The sequence below is a fragment of the Anser brachyrhynchus genome, assembly GCF_964034855.1.
Source record: "Anser brachyrhynchus genome assembly, chromosome: 3".
Taxonomy (NCBI): Eukaryota; Metazoa; Chordata; class Aves; order Anseriformes; family Anatidae; genus Anser; species Anser brachyrhynchus.
In genome coordinates this window covers 87,638,714-87,661,767 of record NC_137696.1, presented here as the reverse complement: position 1 = coordinate 87,661,767, position 23,054 = coordinate 87,638,714, and the positions used below count along the sequence as shown (strand labels likewise).

The 23,054-nt window shown below is 43.8% G+C and overlaps 1 protein-coding gene across 1 annotated transcript; it reads right to left on the bottom strand.

Moving 5' to 3' along the window:
* Window positions 1-12,893: 12,893 nt before the first annotated feature.
* CGA (glycoprotein hormones, alpha polypeptide) lies at window positions 12,894-22,392 on the bottom strand. Its single transcript, XM_080584486.1, has 4 exons — window positions 22,236-22,392; window positions 17,204-17,310; window positions 14,689-14,873; window positions 12,894-13,234 (listed from the first exon to the last, which is right to left on the bottom strand). Exons 2-4 carry the CDS (start codon window positions 17,301-17,303, stop codon window positions 13,157-13,159), a joined length of 363 nt encoding a protein of 120 aa, XP_080440612.1. The 5' UTR covers window positions 17,304-17,310; window positions 22,236-22,392; the 3' UTR covers window positions 12,894-13,156.
* Between the last annotated feature and the right edge of the window lie 662 nt (window positions 22,393-23,054).

Sequence of the window (23,054 nt, the reverse complement as noted above, 5' to 3'; positions counted from 1 at the left end):
TGGTAGTTGCTAATTATGCAGAGGTGGCTTCGACTTGTTCTTCTGGTACTTGTTTAACCAGATGTGGTCCACCTGAAGACATCAAACTTACGTGCTCTTTAACCTGTTCTTTGAATTATTTTTAGACTGTTCTTTAATATTTCCTTCCCCTCTCTGGTCTTGCTATGGTGAACAAAGGAGAAAGCAGAAAAGCAGCAGGGCTGTCCTCCCCTGTGAATCTGTAGCTTCTTGCTTTTTGTTACTTTTGATGGCATCTGCTGGCGGATATGGGATATGCCACCGCAAGGGAGAGAGAAATTAGTTCACGGGCTGTCAGCAGGAATATTTGCACCCTCAATGGCGGAAAGCAAAGTAAGAAATAACTCTAAGGACAGGGACTGCTTCCTCTGTCCCCCCACCAGGAATAAGCAGGCTAACCCCAAAACAGAGAGAGATGCTGAACCCACTGGGTAGTTTGGAGAGAAGGCAGCAGGACCAGGGGGCAGAGATTGGGTTCAGGAAGCCCTGCCTGCCTCCACCTTCCTCTCTCTGCCTGGATGCCTTCCTCCAAGATGTGGGAGCACGAGGAAGGCAGGGAAACTCGAAAACATGGTACCCCCAAGAGGCGATGGATGCTAATATTTTTGTTATTTTTATGCTAAGCTCTTAATATTTAAGGCTTGGTCATCTGTGCTTATTTTTCAACACTTGGAGAAAAAGCACTGCTACGAACATTGGCTGCTAAGAGCACTTTGTTCCTTGAATTATGCGGCAGATAAAAGAGAGATGTGATTTGCCTCATCAAGTGAAGAGTATGTAGGAGCATTATAAAAAAGGCATTGGGAATATGCCTGTCAAAGCAAAGGGTATGGAAAAGCAACACCAACAGAAGCGAATGATATTTGTTTCCAGGAATCGGTGTTCAGAGACAGAGAGACTTGGAGTGTCAGTCCCAAAACGTATGCCACTGTTCTTCCAAAAACTTCCCTGAAAATTATACCTGGAGAAACCACTGGCAATGCTTATCCTGTATTCCCCATCCCACATCAGTCCTCCCAAAGACACAAATTATTTAAACACTCGGGATGAAATGAAAGCAGGTGTAGGTACCATTCTGTGCCTCACCACAAAGGCTAAGGACTGAGGGGCCGTTAATGCTAATGCCAAACATAACTATAAGCCATCTCTGGGATACAAGAGATATTTGAGTATTAAATTCTGCCCAGGACTTGTACACGAAAGGTGGAGACACTCAGCCAGCTGACAGTACAAACCCCTGCTCCCTGCTCCTGAGGCCGGCTGGCACGGTATGCCCTTGCCCAAACTTGTCCTCCAAAACTGGGGCCATAGTGGAACAGTCTCTGATGTTCATCATTGAACCAGGTTTGGGATTTGTGCTAGGTGTCATAAACCAGCTCAGTGCCACGGACCGTGCTGATGGGTCACCAGTAGGAATGACCCAGCAGCTGGGATGTCCCCCGGCACTGTCTGATAGCAGCCAGGGGGAAAGGAGCTGTTAGGTGGAGGCAGCATGGGCATCTCTCCATCTCTGCACTCCACATTTCTAGATTCAAAATTTTTTTAGAAACTCCAAGTTTCTAAAATACACAGTTATTCCAAAGCCCTGTATGGAAATGATCAATGAAGCGGTTTCCCTTACCTCACTTTTTAGCTCTCCTGAACTACCTGGCAAATCCCAATAGAAAATTCTGCCTTGAAAAAATCGTGAAGATGTAAAAGTTAGTCCCTGCAGTTGTACTTGTGAATGCTGAGCTTTAAAGCTAGACAAATTCAAATGATAAATAGGATGTATTTTTGCCTTAGACTTTATAAAACTGTAAAACACCAGATGGCTTTTCTGTTGGTGTGACCTGCCATGTAAAATGTATTTTTAACACTTTCTGATTTCACCACAAATAGGGCACAAAAATGATCTGCAGCTAATTTCAAAGTAATTTTACGTGTGAACTTGGCCAGGCTGGACAGAGTTACCAGCAGGCTGGAAGATGCCTTCCCACCACTGGATGGCATTCAAGGGCCATAAATACTCTCACATCAGGAACCGCAGCAAAAGAAAATGCCTCTTAGAAAATTAAATCATAAAACGCCCGAAGCCTTTGGATCCTCAGCAGTGCTTCCATAATATATATTCATATTTTCAAAATCCCAAGGAAATAAATCTGGAAAAATGAAATAAAAAATATCTGAGGAGAAAGGAGCTTTTCTCTGAGAAACAACTGAATATACATGTAGGACACAGGACTGGAGAGCTGAGGGATCAGCTCTGAAAGCAGTATTTCATTTAGGAGAATTCACCACATAAATCCTGCTGACTCCACCTATGTCAGCATCAGTAGGGGCTGGCAGGAGGTAACTGGACAGGGCTTTTCTTTTCTCTTCCAGATATGGACACAACGGGGAGAGAAAAGATGAGACGTTAACCCGATCTCACATGAGCCTGCTGAGAGCAGGAGCCTGAGCTGGGGGCCTCCTGGGGGCCTTCCCACACGAACCACATAGCTCTTCCATGGCTTCATTACGAATAAAGACACTATTTTTTTTATAAAACAGCAGAGCACCCACCGAGGTAACAGCATTTGTGCATGTGAGGCCATGAGTAAGATCATAACCAGGAAAGAGGGGCGAGCTTGGGAATAGGTAAGCATATAGATCCATCACTAACCCATGTCCCTTACTGCCACAGCCGCAGGTCTCTGAAATACCTCCGGGCATGGGAACCCCACCACCTCCCCGGGCAGCCTGTTGCAATGCTTGGCCACCTTATCCATGAGGAAATTCTTCCTGATATCCCATCCAGACCTCCTATGGTGCAACTTCAGGCCATTTTTTGCCTTGTGTCCTGTCACTTGTCACCTGAGAATAGAGACGGACACCCTCCTTCCTACAGCCTCCTTTCAGGTACTTGTGGAGAGCGATGAGGTCTCCCCTCAGCCTCCTCTTCTCCAGACTAAGCAGCCCCAGCTCCCTCAGCCGCTCCTCATAAACTCTTGTTTTCTAGTCGCTTCAGCTTTGTTGCTCCTTCTCTGCACACGCTCGAGCAACAAAATGTCCTTCCTGTAGCGAGGGGCCCAAACTGAACACGGTACTCAAGGTGCGGTCTCACCAGGGCCGAGTACAGGGGGACGATCACTTCCCTAGCCCTGCTGGCCACTCTATTTCTGATGCAGGCCAGGATGCCGTTGGCCTTCTTGCCCACCTGGGCACGCTGCCGGCTCACGTTCAGCCAGCCGCTGACCAGCACCCCCAGGTCCTTTCCTGCTGGGCAGCTTTCCAGCCACTGTTCCCCAGGCCCGTACCCAGCATGGGGTTGTTACGACCCAAGTGCAGGACATGGCCCTTAGCCTTGTTGAATGTCATGCAGTTGGCCTCGGCCCATCGGTCCAGGCTATGCAGATCCCTCTGCAGAGCCCTCCTACCCTCAAGGCAGATGGGCAGTCCTGCCTAACTTGGTATCTTCTGCAAACTTACTGAGGGTGCACTCGATCCCCTCATCAAGAGCACTGATAAAAATGCTAAACAAAACTGGCCCCAAGACTGAGCCCTAGGGAACACCACGGGTCACCAAGACTTTATGTCTGAAAGAGCACAGCAAACTACACGCTAACCACAGGCAAGCAGTGTTTGCTGAGTTTCATCAAATTAAAGACTGTTAAATAAGAGGATATTTTGCACCTCTGTTAGTACAAAGAAAGGCTCGAATGAGGAGAGGTGACAGTCACAGCTTCTGTGGTGTAAAGACAGGGTCGCAGCAATGAAGTCTCACCAGGGAAAGCCGTGGTATTCTAGGAAAACAGTGTCTCTGCCAAGTCTGTCATTTCTGCTACAGAGCCTAGCTATGAACTTCAGTTCCCACTTTAATTTTTGCAAATCTGCCTTGTCATGGCCCAGGGGATAGCTGCCTCAGGATAAAAAGGGGGAATATGAGGATAAGTAAGTTAAAACGGGATCTTCTCCAGTTATAATATAGGGCAATTTGTAACAAAGAGAAGTGTACAATTGATGGGGCTTCATATCTGCACTGCACTAAATGTGTAGTCAGGCAGTTCATCCGTCCATCCATCTACTTACCTATCTCTATTCATGTCCCTGGACATGTCCTTTGCTCAGAGAAGATCCCCAGTGGTGCATGGCATGCTCCCCTCACAACACGCTGATGCTACCTCAAGGCCCAGCAATACACAGCTTTCAGGGGTGTCTGGTTGCTGGTTTTCTGGAGAGGATCATGTCGGTCTTTGATATATGATAACAAGTAGTTACCTCTCTGATACAGATTATGATGTCTAAAAAGAAGGTGATGGAGTTACAACAGTCCTGCACGTAGTACCTCGTTTTTCTACCCTTTGCCTTTTTTTTTTTTTCCCCACAACAGGGCTTAAGGGTAGGGAAATGACTTCAGGGTACAATCTTTTGGGATTTTACACCATCTGATAAGAGGACTCTATCAGATACAGAACTTGTCCAACCCTCTGTCCCGTAAGGCCAGTTTTATGTCACCTGAAGAGGTAGAAGTGGGTGCTGTGGTTTCTAGCCTTAAGCTACAATCTACTGTGCACAAGATTTTTTGCCCAGCCCATTGAAATGATGTTTTAAAATAGCAAAAGCAGAAAAACACACTTATTTCCTGGAAGAAAACAGTAACTATTTTACTTGATATTTTATACTACAGTGTAATATAAAACAGAAGAAATGGGAAATATCAAGGGGAGAGTTTCAACTGTAAGTATCAAAACAATGACTGCAAATTGGGTTTTAGAATCTACAAAGCACAGTCCAAATATACGATCGTTTCCCAACAGACATTATGTATACAGCAAAGGCATTATAGCTTAACAGATTCCTCGTTTAAGATTCCTGGTGTTTTCTTCGCCCCTTAGCCACTCTGTAATCAAGCAGCCCAAAAGGAAAAAAAACTTTGTTATTACCTGTGCTGTGTTCGTGGCTACATGAACATAGTGAGTCACATCAGCCACTAGGAAGTGTTGTCCCACGGTCATCAGCTTCTGCCTGCAGCACCCAAACACCCAGTCCAAAAGTCAGGAGCACCAACTCCTTCCTGAGCTGATCCACAACACAACCACGGGCCGACCCATAACGTCACCACCCTTCCTGTTTCCAAGCCCTTCAGAGAAATCTATTAGACTCATGACACCAACAAAAATCCAACAGGCTGATGGTGCCCAAGGATGAGGAGACATCCCAAAGAGCACAGAAAGGCCAGTCATCATGATAAAGCTTAACACTGTCCCCACAGGCTACCTTATTATTGTGAGCACTCAGCTTTTTTTTCCAGTCTCCTTTCGCTCACCACTACCCAACAATATATCCAGAGTAAGATCATGTTTTCTGCCCTGTTTGGGACAGAAAATATTCAGTAAGACTAAGAAACTGGAAAAGATCCTTGTTAGGAACCCTGTATCACTAGGAACCGCTGTATCATCGCCCCAGGAATGGATAGTATCTCCAAGGAAAGGTAAATAAATAAATAAGTAAATGGCAAAATGAAGAAAAATGGCCATGAAATAGCATTTGAGCTGACCAAAAAACACACAAAGAAAAACATTGTCGCTAATGCCTACAGGGCCAACTTCCTTCTTGAAGTGCTGGATTTGTTTATGCTTGCCATTATCTTTGCATTCATAGCTGCAAATGTTACTAATGGCCATGCAATTACACATTTCTTTTAAACGTTAAATTAGAGCAGTTTCAGACGCCCACCTCCAGCCCTCCACTGTGAGGCCCTGTCAGCTGGAACCCCTTCCCCAGGGCTCCTAAGCTCCCTTTATGTCTTTTCAAAAATACACAGTCCAATGTTTTGCACTTTAATTTATTTGGTGACTTTTTGGAATTGCTTTGTTGTTATATCCTCCTCTGGGAAGATATTTGCATGAAAAGAACACTATGAACCGCTTAGGATAAAGATATAAAACAACTGAAATGACAAACACATGTTAAAACATAACTATTCCAAATCAAGCTAAAGCAAAAGCTTTCAGGGAAAAAAAAATAATAATAATTCTCCCTTCGTTCCCTCGCCTGGCCTTATCTTACTTGGCAAATTACTGACTGTACACTCTTGTAAAGGAGTGAGAACAAGGAAGAACAACCTCGAGCCTTGTCTGCAGAGGATGAGAGCTGATGGGCCTCTGCACTCACCAAAGTATCACTATGGAAAAGATGGGCAGAGAATGACAAAAGGGAAAAAATGGAAAGAAAAAAAAAGAGAGAGAGAAAGAGCACGCTGGCTCTTCCTCTTTCAGTACTAGTTAGCTGCGACTGTGCGGTGGAAGTTCTTGTGTTGATATAGGCTAGCAGTAACTTACTATAATCATTTCTGGAAGGAGGAGAAGCAGGGACAGGAGCTGTGGTCGGAGCAGTGGTTTTGTTTCTGGCCCCATTCTTCTCTGGGCTCACTCCATGCAGAGGTGTTGGAAGTGGAGATGCAGCCAGGAAACTTGGATCCTGCTTTCCCCAAGCCTAATTACTGCTAGGCTTGGTCCAAAAGAACATACCCACACCGATTTTTCAGGAAAGAAAAACGGGCTCCACTGCGAGCAAACCTGACCCCAAACCCAATGGCCGAGTAAAGGCAGCTGTTCAGACTGTATCAAATAGCACTCTGAGGCAGCTTGACCTGGATGCTAAGATTTGGGGTGTTTTACAATCACAACAACACAGAGAATGGAGACATGCCAAAATAATGCTGGAAGAGCGTTGTTAAAGAAACTTAGGTTGCCACAGGGTTGGAAGAAAGGCTTCTCTTATGATGTGAAAGCTGGCTAAAGGATAGAAAATGAAGGACAGGGCTTAATGTGGCTTTTCACTTTTCAAGTAAAACGCTGGAACCAGTTTTGTTCAATGTATTCATAAGAGATCTGGTGAAGAAAACCCACAGTGAAATTTCCAGATTATACTAAAGTCTTTCAGGCAGCCAAATGTTATGCTGATGAAGAACTGCAGAAAGACCACACACAACTAAATGGGCAACCATACGGCAGATTAGCTTTGGAGGAGATAAATGTAAGGTAATGCAAGCAGGGAAAAATAATCAAGGCCACAACTATGCGATGCTGGATACGAAACTAGCAGCAGTATGTCAAAAAAGAAAAAGATCTTAAAAGTCATCGTTAACAGGTCCCTGATCATCAATAAAAGCCAAAACAGTATCAAGAAAAACAGTTGCAAGAACAGGTCTGAGGGCATCATTTTGCTGCTACTTATAACTTTGGATTAACCACCCTTGAGCACAGTTCATGGTCTGCTCTCTGCACTTGAGCAAGGATGCAAGAGAGTTAAAACAGGTACAGAGAAAAACAACTAAAATGATCAAGCAGCTGCCTGACAGTGGAGAACCTAGAAATGCTGGGCTCTCTGTCATGGAGAGGAAAATGCTACGCAAAGAAACATTTGAGGATTACAAAATCATGAAGGCAATATCTAGGAGATAGTTTAAAACAGATTAAAGTGTGTTTTTGTTTTGCTTTTTACAATTCTGTAACTTGTGACAGGAGGTTATGGAGGCAGATAATAGCAGCAGCTTCAAACAGGACTAGATAAATTCATAGAACAGAAGTCCACAGGTAGCTACAAAAAGGACAAGGAAGAGAAGTAACCTCTAACACCCCCATAAGACAAATGTGGGCACTGGGGGTGACACAAGGGGAACTGACTGCAAGAAGTGGCCAGCCTCATGTGCACCCTTAAGCAGCATCTGATATGGCCAGAGTCAGAAACAGAGTCCTTGGGCTTGACGTATGAAAGCTCTGACTGGAAAGGCATTTCTTATGCTTTTAGAACAACCAAACTGTGGAGAGAGACAGATGTTTTCAAGAACAAATTATCAAATAAATAAAAAACAAATTCCCAAGAAACTGCACTGAGCTGAAACCCTCTCACAAAGTGAATTTGCTGGCTTTTTTTGTTTCCCTCAGCCAAATGAAAACTGGTTTCTATCATACCTCAACTCGCTGAATGGTCTGGCAAGACAGTGACTGTGACATTTACTGCTCACATGTGTACATATAATGCATAAGCAGAGAAGGAATCTTATTGCAACCTGACTGCGGGCCACTTGGTGGGTTAGCTTGTGCCAGAGACATGGGAAACTGCAGAGCTACAGGGAACCCCTTAGAGGAGGAAATCCTCCAGACACTAATGAATTGTTACTTTTATTCCATCACAAAATGTGTTTACACATTTACTAAAGTTACTTTCAAATCTCTCTTTGTTCACGGCGATGCTCTTTGACATAGCCAAACAGCCTTCTCCCCACTGCAGGAGGCTCCTGCTATATATAAATATATTCAGCTATCTTCCAAACTAGAAAGAGCAGCCTTCTTTCACCCAGCTTGTAGTCTGTACTTAGCCAGCACAGGTCCTAGGATAAGCTTCTCTTTCCCCCTCACCACTGTTTAAAATCATTGTTTAGACAGGGTGACAGGATGAGGAATGGAAGGCTACTGCTAATTTGCAGCTTCTCAGACTTCTAAGAGTAAGAACGCCTGTCAGAAATTTCATTTCATTAAAATCCCTACAGCTCGAGAGCTTTATCTTCCTACTGAGAGCTCACCCTTCCTGATCTTGCCAGCTGGGGACTGGAAATTGCAATCTCTCTGAATCATTGGGAGGATTTTTCGCCTGGCACCTTACGGCATGGAGGCACTCACGCCGTCTGTCCATCCACACACCTGCTTCTCAGCAATTGTGTAACCCTTTGCTCAGTTTTGAGCATTTTTCGGTGATGGATAAATACCCCAGACCTCTGCAGGGAGGCAGGTTTGCTGAGGACATGACAAAATGGGTCTTCAGTGAGTCTGGGCACAAACCCTCAGGAAACAGAGCTTGGCTGGTTTGCTTCTCTCCGCACGGAATGAATTTGTTATTAGGGCGTTGGTAACGTAGGTTTATGTAGGTCACTGTGACAGTAAAAATGTATCATTTATATCTTCAGCCAGTTTGATCTTCAGCATTTTTAATCTGCAGTATTAGCCTGACTGATTTATTGCTACTTATAAACCACACTGACAAGGACTTCATTTTATCTCCATCCTCAAACACCCTGTGCCTGAAATACAGAAATGCACATTGGCTATTGGCGTAAACAAGAGATTAGTCTCTCTTCTGATCTTGTGATGTTGTCTCTCAGCGCCCTCTTGAATATATATGAGTGATCTAGCCTCTGCCCCAGCCATCTTCTAATGTAAGGAAGCTGTATTATACTTTTCCATTCCTCCTGTAAATCTGGTATTTAATCTCTACATGTATGAGTCTAGACTGCCTTCCAGCCTACATTCCTACTGACATCCCAAGCAGCTTCTCAACCACTTATTCTCTATTACAGTCAGCCACATTAGCTTTCTTACGACACATAGCGTTGTTTTTCCTAGCCCTGACTGTGTACGAGCTCACTGACTGAACACAACCACTTTCCTGGCTACGGCCTTGGTTTTCACACTCACATGCACACATAAACAATTTAATTCTGACCTGATTTGAACAGCCTCAATGTCAAAAAATGTATTTGCATAGTGTATGTTCAGGGTTGGCTGCTGAATCCTGTGAACCCCAGGATCCCTCCGTGCTGAGCGCTGCGGCCTAGCCGGAGTACCTGGGGACTCAGGGGTCCCTCTGTCCCCGGCAGACACACGGACATCCATACACACAGAGGGCACTAATGTAGATGGCCACACAGACTACCAATTGGAGCACTGCCACGAAAGCCAACAAACTCACTTGAGCCTAGGTACGGACACCCCAGTCCTGCTCCCCTCTGGCTGATCAGGACAGAAATGGGGGGGGAACTAAACACAGCTGGGTATTGACAGGTGCTGGTATTTAGACCTCTCCCACATAAACACCCACCACGGTCCCTCCAGCTGCTGCCACCCTCACCTCTTGCATTATCGATCTCTCCAGCTGCTGGCACCAAGGCCTGCTTTCTATGGGTCCTTCCTCCAGTTGCTAGCACTTAGGCCTTGGAGCACTGACACACAAGACAGTGAGTGAGATTACACAGAAAAAAAAAATAGCTAAGTAAAGGATCTAATAGGATAGACTGCATTGATAAAGCAGAGGGCTCGGTCAGACAAGCATAGTGACTGGCAGCTTGCTTACAGATGGCCTGCCCTTTGATACCCCTCTCCTTTCTGTTTTCCCATGCTTGCTCCTCCCCAGTCCACCCTGGACTGACCACCACCCTTCTTCACCTCTAGCCCTTCCTATAAACACCCCACAATAAATTTTGCGCAGTCCCACAAGCCCCTCGTGACACCCCACAGACAGCTTTCCGCCGTCGAGCCTCCCTCAGGTATCTCCCCGTGCTTAGGTCAGGCTTGTTCCCTCCTCAGCAGTCACCAAGCTCAGACAGCCACCACCGCCACCACCGCCACCGCCACCCCCTCCACGGCAGAGGCAATGGTCCGTCAGCCAGTGGCTGAAAGAGGTCTGGTTTCTGTTATTGTCTCCGTTATCACCTGCTGTTAGGTTTGTGTATCTGCATGTTTAATTTATCACCCTCCTTGTTATGCGGGGTTTCTTTTAAACTGCAGGGCTTTAACCAGATAATGAAGTGGATGCTCGCACATTCCGCACGCCCCCGCAATAAACACTTTGCCAGCCCTTGATGCATGAGGTCCCTGTAGGGGGGAGAGGGACCCACGAGTTGAGAAGTTCACGAGTAAGTAGTTTTGTACAAGCAGGAGAGAAAGGCCGCCGAGAGTGAAAAACAGAGCAGGCATCCTAGAATGAGACAGGGCTACACCATCTTTTCAGGGCTACATCATCCCGTGTCTTCCCTAAAGTATGGGTCTCACTCTAATTTGTTGCTGTTTCTGAATATTTCTATGGTTTTACAATGAAAAATACGAAAGCTTTTTCAGAACATGCAAACAGAAGTTTATCACATCACCAACCTGCTATCGCGGACAGCACGGGAATGGATAGACAAGCTAAAAGATGCTGCCAGAGGAGCTCACTTGAGCAAGAGGCCATCCAAGGAGAAGTTTGGCAGGGCAAAAAGGCACATCTCCACCGTGACTTCAGAGAACGTGTTTCCCTGCTCTCCATCTCACTCCTGTCAAAGTTATGAGAAAATGCAATACCATTCCCAAAGGCAGTTGGCTTGCAGCTTCAGATGACTCCTCTCTCGTTGCCTGGAAATCCCAGGCAGGACCTGGCTCCCCTGCAGAAGTATCTGCATCAATCACATTTAATAAAATCATACAACAGGTTGGAATTGTGAGTCAGCTTTAGCAGCTGCTTGACATGTATTCCCGTAATGTCTTGAGCGATGATCCAGAATGAGAAATTAGACTTCTCCATATGAAAACATATTCTGCTGATGTTATTAAACTCATCCTAAAGACCACCCTACTGGACTACCTCCCCTTTGACCAAAAGTAATATTGAAGCAAACAAGTCATAGATAAAACATTACCAAAAAAAAAAAAACCAAAAAACTTTCCAGGAGAGGGATATTTTCTGGCATAGCAACAACAGTGAAGCAACAGGGTCAGTCTCCTTGGCAATTTCAGGAATAACCACTGGAAGTTTGCTCAAGAGCAAGTTAGGCAAAACAGTTCCCAAGAACAGCTCAGTACAGCTGATTCTGTGCTAAGACATGGGACTGGATCAAACTGGTGGTTCTGGGGGTGAGACTGAATCAGAAGGGGTAAGGCATGGGGATCAGGCTGATGAGATTTACTGGACATAAGCTAAATAATTTTTCTTTGAGATTCAGATCTCCTCTTTCTATGAGAAATCTTTGCCACGAAGCCCTATGATTGTATTAGAAAACAGCAGTGAATTTACACCCTGGTAGACAGACAGGGTGGGTGTATAGTGGATTTAAACCATCATTAGATTCTGCCAGTCCCAGGCTGCTCCAGGGCCCCATCACAACTCAGCCCTGGAGGTCTGTCTAAACCACTGCAGTCACTTAGGACTGCAGCAGACATCAGCCATGACCATACCCCAGGACAGAGCAGCCACCCTCACAGCCTCACCCCAAGGCAACCTCCCCTTTCTCCATCAGGAACTCTGCGATGGATCCTTACTGCTACCCTCACAGCACCTGCTGCAGGGAAATACCCCACAAATTGATCTGAGGCTTTTTGGGAGAGCATATTTAAATCCTTGCATCCAGCAATCACTGCAGGACTGATGTTCTCATCCCAGATATTTGGTCTAAGAGAAGTGGAATTCATTTACTTCAGTTCCTATGGGCAGGCACCAGACTTGCAAGCAGTCGCCCTGCTCCAACCCACTGCAACTGAACAAATGCTATCTCTAAAATCCCTGTCTACAATTTTAAGGTCATGTGTTCTGAATACATATTCTGTGGTCCACTTCTGACCTAACACAGCCTCTTGCCTTCCTATTTGTATATCTCGGTCTGACACATTGCATTTGGGAATTACTAAAGCCCAATACCATGGTGCTCAGCCACACATTAAATAGCTAATACAGTTGCACTATGCCTTTCTTCCACCGTTGCTAAACCAAACTGCACAGTTCTTTCTAACATATCATTCTGCATCTATTTATCTATACAGGAGGAGATTCATTCAAAGAAAAATCAAATATGGCACAGAAAGACAGGGCAAGATACACAGATGAACTACTGTTAAGCTTTCTACCCACAAGGTAAAGAAAAAAACAGAAGAGATACAGCAAAAACAAAATGTTGAGTCTTCCAAAAAAATCCAAACATCACTAAATGAATAAGGGGAAATTACTGTTTCTTTTTCTGCCCACTATTCCATCCCTCTCTTCTTCCTTCCTTCCCTCTCCCACAAAAATAAAAAAAAAAATAAAAAATCTAGAAGTTAACTCCAGCAATTCAGCAATTTTTTTTGCTTTAAGCTATTAAATCATCATTTTTCCTCAAGAAACATTGATAATTTAACTGACAGTTTATTTTAAAAATAAATTGAGCCTTTTGTTGTCATGCAAGTGCCATATTTTATCCCTAATAGAAATAGTTAAACTTACTTAAATGCATGAAGAAGCAAAGAGGAAATAAAACAGCCATCCATCTTATTCGAGGGCCTACTCAGTGTCTTGACCAGAAAATATAAGATTTTACACAGCAGTGCTATAAAAGCTGAAAAACAAATATTCCATTCACCGTTGTCCTTGATCATTAACAAAGGGACAGGCTTTAGGATTTATGATAGTAGCAGGTACTGCAGTGACAGTCTGTGTGGTTCTCTATCTTCACATTGTCCTTAAGGGTAATCTTAAAAAAAGAAAACACACACATATAAAAAAATAATTAGGATTAGCTACACAGTTAAAACCACATTCACAAGCAAAAGATTTCTGAAGCCTCTTTCTTAACCCCAAGCGGTACGGAGGCTCTTTGGAGCACATGAACTAGAAGGGCCTCTGAACGCCAATGTGTGAAGCTGCATCATCAGTGGCTTTCGGAGCCGTAATGAGTTGGTTTTCAGTAGCAGCATGCAGCCTGGTGTCCTTAGTTTGGAACTTCTTCATGTGCCTATTTTTCTAAAAATGGCGAGTAACCAATCTATGAAAAATCAGGAAGTGCCCTTAGAATACTTCACATGGAGAATATAAAAACAGAGACCACAAAACACTGTGAGTTATTTTTAATCTCAACCAAATTCTGCTTGCTGCTTCAGGGCAGGTATAATGTTGGTGGCCTAGAAAAACATCTGTGCTCTACTCAGATGATGAGGCAGGATGGGTTCAGCTGTAGGGGTGTATAGGTAAGTCAGGTATTTAGCTCTCATTGCAGACAGTGGAGACCCAGGGCTTTATCCAGCTGCACACACCAAGAGGTTGATTGACATTTGAGATGGGAGAGAGGATCCCACCAAGCCTCCAGCTGCCACTCGAGAAGGTCTTTTATGGGTCCTGTGTCTGCCAGCCATACACAGATGTCTCAGGTACCCCAGGGTATCTCAAATAGCACCAAATATGTGAGTGGGTAACTGAACTGAGCATCTAGTCAGCACACTCATTGATCCTGAGTCAGATCACCACAATGATAGATACCTTAGCTTCTATCAACTAGCTCGCCATCGATTACATCAAATTTAAGGTTTCTTCACCTGGAGCTGAATCACTCCCAAAACAATCAACTTTAGCAGAACCTTCCAGATGGGACTGTTAGATGCTCAAAGTAGTTGCACATGTTTACAGTTCCCTCCTGGTTATACTATTAAAAGTAAACACAATCTCAATTAATCTAATGAGTACAGATGGTTTTGGTCCCTCATTCCCATGTATGCAATTGATAGTATTGACCAGCCACCTTCCCAGAAGACTCCTCCCTATGCAGGAAAGAAGCAAGGAAAACGACTAATTAAAATAAAATCCACACTGTATGACATTTAAGGATGGAGTACACATCCAGGAGAGTTAAAAATGAGGGGACAACAAATCCACCACCAGTCCTTCACACGTTTTAAGTCACAGTAGTATCACTGAAGTCCATGGCACTGCACCAGTTTCTACATCCCAGCTGAATATCAGACATGGTCAACACTTTAATTTCCTCTGTAGAAAAAAAGCATGAACCCAGACACAAATGATATACATGCTAAGGATGTTTCCTTCAAATAGCTGTTCAATGTCCTCCAACAAAAACATATTTATTTCTATTCACTGCTTCAGCTAAACATTGCATCCTAAAACAAGTTTAAATGGTCTCATCTACATCCTCACCTTGGTGAAAGCCTTTGCTACACAGCATGTGGCTTCTGATGTAATGTTCTTTGGCACGAGCATGGTCTTCTTGGACCTCATTGGAGTGGGATAGGCCCGGGAGAAACAGCACCCAGTGCACTGGTAAATGGGTGCTCCTGGTTTTGAAAAGAATCTGTTCTCCCCTAGCTTGCACTCTGGACAACCTGCCATAAAAATATACAGAAAAGACTTTTACTTGATGGCCAGCTGTATTTTCATTTTCAAAAAGAAAGGGAAAGTGCAAGCATTAAGTGGAATTACTGGCTGCATTCTGCGGTTTGATGTGTGCAGAACAGAAAGGCACAGAAACAAAAGCTCTCCTCTTCAGGGTCCTTCAACTCTGCAACATCCACTATTTGTAAAACGAGAGGGTGGCTTTCCAGGTAAGGCACAAGCATTGCTTTTTTTCTATTCTTCCGATTTAATTTTGTTGACAACTCTTTTTTTGGCATTTCTACTACACTAGCTCTCCCTAAAAAAACTACTAGCTAAGGGTAGTTAGCTAGCAACAGCAGTATTTGTAGTGCTTCTTTAGACATCACTTGTTTTCAGACAAGGCTCTATTATCAAGAATTTTTAAAATACCCAGTGATTCTAAGATTTTTTTAGCTTGCATTTTTCTATATTCAGTTCAAGGCTAATTAAAGAAACCCAACTGGCAGAAGGCAAATGCTCAACACTATTACAAAATTAAATCATTTTAAGTGTGAAAATGTTTTTTATCAAAGTACTTGTATGTTAAATTATGAGACTAAAGGTTGAATACAGAGACTTGGTGATGGAGAGGAACAGGCAGAGGATGGCAGGCAGAGGAACCCCTCCCAACCTAATCATTGAAAATTGAGCACTCAGTTCTCAATACCAGCAAATGAAAAATCTCAGTCTGATGGCCCTGGTGGGAAGTAGGTTCAGGTGCAACTGGAGGAGACCAAGATCTTGAGACCTGCTACTAGACGGAGGTGAGCTTAGAGCAAGGCTCTAAGCCCAGCTACTGGAGGGACCTATACTGTGTCCATGTGTATGAACACTACAAACCTCAGTTCTGGTCAGCCAGAGAGGATGATCAGGATCAAATTGTGTTGTTTATGTTTGTGTGAGGATTGTTTGTTTCTGAGTGGGTGCTAGTAAAGGCACTCTCTCTCTCTGTTGATCTACAGCACTGGCCTTGTTAGTGAGGAGTGTGCACGTGTCCCTACTGGCAAGAGGTGCTCAGCATATTGTGTGAATTGGAGGCTAGACTGAAGCCTCCATACTGCTGGGAATCTCTGTGGTATACTATTGTACACAATAGCTTTGTCCCAGTAAACCCATCTGGGTCTTTCAGAGCCAAATCTCCTTGCAGCTACAGTCTGTACTAGGTGACTTCTGTGACGCAGAAGTTTCTGTGGTTGCACCACAGTGTTCCTAACCCTTGAATCCACTGTGAGGTTCTAGAGAGGGATAAGGGTCACACTTCTATGGTATTTATAAGCTTGAGATCAATTTCACAGAATCACAGAATCATAGAATAATTTGGGTTGGAAGGGACCTTAAAGGGACACTAAAGGGACACCTCCCACCATTCCAGGTTGCCCAAAGCCCCATCCAGCCTGGCCTTGAGCACCTCCAGGGATGGAGCATCCACAGCTTCTCTGGGCAACCTGTGACAGGGCCTCACCACCCTCTGAGTGAGGAATTTCTTCCTAATGTCTAATCTAAACCTACCTTTTTTTTAGATTAAACCCATTCCCCCTTATCCTACCACTACACCCCCCTGACAAGGAGCCCCTCCCACCTTTCCTGTAGGCCCCCTTTAGGCACTGGCAGGCCGCTATAAGGCCTCCCCAGAGCCTTCTCTTCTCCAGGCTGAACAGCCCCAACTCCCTCAGCCTCTCTTCACAGGAGAGGTGCTCCAGCCCCTTGATCAGCTTCGTGGACCTCCTCTGGATTCGTTTTAATAGGTCCACATCCTTCTTGTGCTGGGGGCCCCAGAGCTGAACAGAGTGCTACGTGCATTAGCATAGAGCATACAAAGGAAGTGGAAAAAAAAAAAAAAAAACCCTCAGACACTCCAAAATCTTCCTAATATGCCTCTTTTACAGAATGCTACTGTCCAAACACCACATATCCTGGGATCTACTGAGGAAATATATTCCTCTACTGAGGAAATATATGATGAGGAGCTATTGTTTTGCTATTCCTGGTGTTATGTTGCCACTTTGATGTCAGAAGTACAACAAAATGAACCATTCCTATTTACTAATGTTTCAAGGATTAAGATCACACACATCAACATGAGGAAACTGTCATTTGGGAGACTTGTGACCTGGAGAAACCAAGTTTAAAGAAGGAATGGGAAGGATACTTACAGCAAAACTATTTTGATTAATTAAATCTTCGTACCTCAGCATCAATAAATGCAACAGAATGGTAAGATTTATGATCACATCTATAAAACAAATTTAATTACTACTCTTCATAATTGTCCTATTTCTGAACACTGAGAGCAGCTTACCGTGCATGAGAAACTCTCCATCTGGGAAAGAATGAAGAAGATGCAGAAATACAGACAAAATGGTCAAAGTGACAGCTGCATACTTCCCGTAGCAATCCATGATCTTCCTGGAAATACAAATAAACACATTTTTGAAGGACTGTTTCACACTGGGTATGGTACCAGGATCTAGGCTATGCACTAATACAGCATTCAGTGCAAGTCACAGAGACAATTTAGAAGCAGGATCAGAAACTGAAAACGTACTATACTGATGTGCATTTTATAGCCTCAGAAAATTGATTTCATCACCACCATCATAATAAAAATGTGCCTTTCCTTCTGGCCTTAACAATATTTTCTGAATATTAACATAAACCATATCACATAAACTTCAAATATCACAACTGCCTAATATTTATGGTAGAGTGGAGAAAGACATCAAACACTTATGGAGAAGACAACAGAATCTGCAGCACCTGGGCCATGGAAAGACTAATTTCAGGGAAAATAATTTCACATTAGGTCATAATTTCCTGAGCCAAGAGTCAGATTATTTGTCCAAATACTGACCTTTTCAGTGCCCAAGTCCTCACGAACAGATTTACACAGTCCTGTCCCTTGGTGGAAGAAAGCTCCTCTGACCTCTGCAATTACAGAAAACTGGAGAGCCCAAGGGGACGTGGTGCCCAGGGAGAGCTCAGAAGGGCTTTCAGTAGCTCCAAGGCCACTTCTGTGGTATAGTGGCCTTGTCAGGAGAGTCTCAGGGAGTTCAGAGTCACCCTCATCTTTGGGACTGAGATTTCTGTCAGGCTTTGTTTTACTGACACGCCAAATTGGGTTTTGAGTTCTGAACAACAGATCAAAAGTACAGAAAGCTAGTTTGGTATAAACACACCCTGCTTGGCTCAAACTTAAAAAAATTTCTTTTCAGTAGATTGATTTTGTGCAAGATGGCAATATATCCTGCACAGCACAGTACCTGCACAGCTGTACAGTTCTTGTACAGCTAGCACATGAGATGAAGTGTGCATACATATTGTATCACATGTTCTCTAGGTTATTCAAACAGACATGCAGTTGTGAGGCTGTATTTTATTCAGACCAAAGTTATGCCACAGAGTTATGCATATCTCTGGTATGAATAAACGGGGGAAAATAACATTAAAGATGTAGTGCATATAAGCTATGGCCATATGAATATCATCTCAATTTCTCTGCTCCATTTTTTAAAATGAATTTTCTTGCTTTTTTTTTTTTTATTATTATTATTCCCAATAAGATTTCATGGAGGAGAACACAAAACCTCAGTTCTCTCCCTAACCATACTTCAGGTGCATTACCTAAGTAAAGGTTACACGTATATCAGCAGGATGCTTTTTGCTAACTGCCACAGGACCTTTCTAGTCATTCTCAAATATTTTGTAACAGCCTGGTCAGAGACAAAAAAATAGTTGTAAAGGACAGCGTTTCTTTTCAGCCAGACAATGTTATGTGCCTACAGCATGACCTGGAAGGACCTCCCTTACTGAAAGACAGGCAAGATGTGAGTTGGCCTAAAACAAGTGTAAAGATACCACGTGTGTTTTCAAAGCTTCATGTTATAAACATCTGGTCAAGTAACGCCACCTTCAAGAATCGTGCATTCATCTGAGCTATGAATACAGAACCTTACTTCTGCTCTCACCAGTATTAAAAAAATAGTATTTTAGGCATGAAGTCTGCAAACTTCCTTCTCAAGCACTAAACCTCCTTATTGTACTGGCAATTTCAGCGTCCAATCAGACTGTTTTTCCCCAGTCTCTCATTCAGAAAACAGAACTTCCCACTTGAAAATGACTTTTCTTCCAAACCACAGACCTGAGCCCTTCCTTCAGAAATGAGCGGGCATTACTCACATCCCATGATGAAGCAATTGGGTGCACAGAGAAAAGCGCCACAGAAAGGATGCTGCAGTACTCAGTTGCACAGCAGAGAGCAGAGCCAGGCAGCACCCCTTTGTCCAACCAGCCTGCCCTGGGACAGCTTTCTCCTGGAGGATTTAGTTACAAGGTCTTTCAATTGCTGAGACAGAGTGCCTTTCGACAGATCCTGCCCTTGCAGATTATCCCCTGAGGGTCTCTGGGCTCATCACTCTTTTCAACCGCCCTAAAGAGAGGGTGTTCTGCTGTGACCACGCAGCAGTGCGTGCACTTGCTCCTAGCTGGCTTCAGCAACGTGCCCCAGGCAGTGATCCCAAGCCTCCTGCAGCACCACGGAGCCCACGGCTCCCAGCCACCGACCTGTTCACCTGCCTCCTCAGAAACCTTATCTGATCGCGCAGGTCTCTCCGCCCCTGCAGTCACAGCCCCAGGCCGTGCTGGAAGCTAACTGAGTGCTTGTTTGGGCTGTGTCTGAATGGCAGGCTCCGCAGCACCCCAAAAATGAAAAGGACAATAATGCCAGCAATAAAGACATTAATCTTGAGATTTGGTGTAGAGGTTATTTACGCACACCAAACTATTGGAGAAGGCACTGACATCCCTAAGAAGTAAAGAGAGTAGAGAGTCAAGAAGGGAAAGTGTAATTCAAATAATGCCTGCTCATATCTGGAGGGAGATGCAAACCTGAGGTGGTCCAAGGAGTGAAGCTACTTACCTGGTATGATCACCTAACTGAGTAAGCCTGGAGCACTGGGGTGTGTTCAAAGAGCATATGGATTAACAGGGGGATGCCCCATCACCCCACAAATCCCCAGAGATATATGGGGATGTGAGGCTGCTAGGCACAGGTCAGCATGTCTTGGTTTGTTGAGCAAACAGACTGCAAGATAGTCATCAAAGGAAGCAGTCAGCCTGCAGTGGAGCACCGGTCATAAAATGTAGCTTTGAAGTGAGGACAATGAAGGAAACAAAATCAAGGAGAGCGTCATGTTTCCAGCAGTCAGAGAGAGCTCATGCCCAGGCAGATGAGGCTGAGACCAAAGGCAGGACGAGAACACAGCCCTTGCCTGACCGGGCTCAGCGAAGTGGTAGGAAACAAAGAAGTTTCCATGGGAAACTGGGAATGCGTGTTTAAGAAATTAAAAAAAAAAAAAAAAAAAGCCTGCATGACACAGCATTATATCCCAAGGGCAGGCTAGGGTAGTGCTCACCAAATCTGTGAGGCAAGAATCTCTGCTTCAGCCTTCCCTCAGGCTCAGCTTTTACTTTAACATATCCAGCCCTTGTCCTGCTTTTTGTCCAGGTTTTCTGATGAGACAAGCTTTCTGCTCCCCTCCTTCCTTTCAGATCCTTAAGGCAGACCCAAACCAGCTTGACCTGACCGTGTTCACCCAACGAATATGAGGTGGCCATGCTGCGAATGTGCAGGACAGTCAAGGGTGGATGATAGGATAGCCTCACAGGAGCTTTCAGCAGCGCTCTCAGGTTTCTGAAAGGCAGCTGCCAGCTCTCTGTGCTTTCCTCCCTGGACAAAAGTCACCTGTGCACAGACCATAACGGCGGACCTTCATGCCATTTACATCAACAGACTTGTAGGATCCTGCCAAACATTTTGGGAACTGAACTGAGCTCAGTTGTATTTATGAAGTTGTGCTGAATAAATTGACTGGAGCCCTCCCTCCAGCAAATATGACCTTTTGTTGAAAGTTATTTACTGTATATGCTCTTTTAAGCACCATAGAGGGGTCATGCCTTCGTGCTCTTTGCTGAAGGCATGCTGGCATTCTTCATCCTCATTTTTCTAAGAATGCATAGCATTATGATTTGGTACATTATAAGGGTTTGAGGCCATCGCAGAGGGAAGTTGTTTAAATTACATTAACCAAAAAGGGAATTGAAATTGCAGTTTTGCACTTCCTCTATTGAGTTAGACTGTCAGGCTCACACTAAAACCAACAAAGATATATGTCAATAAAACCCAGACGTGATCTTCTCTGCTCTTCCAATGTGACAGCGATTTTGCCTGATGGTCTTGTTCTGCTCTGTGGAATACACTCTTCAACCCATTTGCTTTCCTGACTGTGCCCATGCTGCGAACCCAGTTAACATCCACACCATTTTGCCATCAAATCAAAGCAAGCTTTTACTTTGCTCTATTAATTGTCTTTCTTAAGCTATTGGAACGCTATGTAAGGTGTGAATTCTAGCAGCCCTTTGGAAAGATGGTAATTTTAAATGTTTCCCAGCAGTTAGTCTCACCTCACTATTTACAATAGCTTGTATTTTTCTTTAAAAACAGTTATCAAATTACCATTTATCACAACAAGGACAGCTGATCATCAGTGACTGCAAAGAGATCTTCTTGTCAAGTGCACTTGGGACTCTGTGGATGTCTTTACAGTTATGTCATGCTCCATATTACCAGAATTCCTACTCAAATTCTGTGGTCCGCATCCTTGCACAAACATGCCAGAGAGCTTTGTTACACGGGCTTGCTTCGTACTGACTGTCTGAAATAAGCTCCTCTATGTTTTTCTATATGCTGACTGTGGTGATGTTGTGCCCAACAAGACCTAAATACTTTGCACGTTGTGTTCATTTCTTTCCAAAGTGCTCAGCAGTGACATATTGTTGTGTCACAGCAACACCAAACTATGATGAAGTGCCAGTGCTTCACTTGTGGCTGCGTCTTGTATGCAGCCACCTGTTAGCAAACCACCGAAGACTAAGAAATCTTGACTAACATTTTTTTCCCCTTAATGTTTAGTCATGACTAGAAATTCAAAGACTCTAAAAGATGCGTTAGTACCAGAAACTGCATAACATTTGACAGCAATACTGTTGACCAGGGGAAAAACAGGTTATTAATCAAGCATTACCAGACACAATCAGAAATCACAAAATATCACCATTTAGCTGTCATGAAATCCTACAACCTTGTTTTCTGTTACTTTCAAAGTTAGTTTAACCCTAAGTACTGTCGTCTTAGCTCCAATACAACCTTTTAAGTTAGTTTTCAGAGCAAAAACGTTGACAGAATGGAAGGAGAAGAAAAGTTTTGTAGAGAGAGGGAAGAGAATGTCAAAAACATGTAATTGTTCCTCTTTAGCAGAAAATTAAAAATATATTACCTCCCTTGTTCAAAAAGAATAAATCAGCTGAGAAACTGCAGGATGGTGTTCGATGCAAGCTGTCCTTGATGTGTGGATGTACCTTCCTGAAACTGATGCACGAAAAAGATGCATCTTTCTTTTATACCAGCGAAGTTAGATCATACTCCTCGCCCACATCTAAGCCATAGGATCAACTGTACATTTTGTCTAATGACTGAACATCACTTTATGTAATTACCAGCCCACCACACTGATCTTATCTTCTACTTGACTTTCATAAAGATCATTATTTCCTTATATAATGAAAGAAAGGGCAGCTTGCAAGCACAAACTCAATGCCACGTAAGTTTCCTGGGGAACACGAATATCCAGCATCTAGGTATTTGCTGCAGTGTTCAGTGAACAGAATCTCATTTTAAAAGAAGGAAGAGTTACTAAGGTTTCCCAATGCTTCTTAAAACAAAGGGGAAAAAATCCACGGTAATGGCATTGTTTTAGCAGAGAATAACAAAGAACAGCAGAGATCCATACAAACATTTAAAAGTATAATCTCTGTTTGAATTTAATGCCCAGAGAACAACTTCATGGATAGATACAGAAAGATTACTTCTTTTAAAGATCAGATGTCGGGCAAGATCTCATCTTGTTTTCAGAGTCAAGCTAGAGCAAAGGAGGCACTTTTGAAGATGGCATCTGGGTGCAGGTTTTTAAGGCTTAGGGACTCGCAAGTCCCCTTTCCCAAGTGACAGAGCCTATGTCGACGCTGGCTAAACAAGACAGGTCCCACTCTGCCTCCTGGCACCGAGGCCAAGAGGAACGGCAAGCCTTCACCCTCTG

Coding starts and splice junctions, on each gene's coding strand:
- CGA (XM_080584486.1), bottom strand. CDS start 17,303: ATGGATTGCTACGGGAAGTATGCAGCTGTCACTTTGACCATTTTGTCT. Junction 14,874..17,203: donor TGGAGAGTTTCTCATGCACG/GTAAGCTGCTCT, acceptor TTTTTATGGCAG/GTTGTCCAGAGTGCAAGCTA. Junction 13,235..14,688: donor TAGCAAAGGCTTTCACCAAG/GTGAGGATGTAG, acceptor TCTTTTTTTAAG/ATTACCCTTAAGGACAATGT.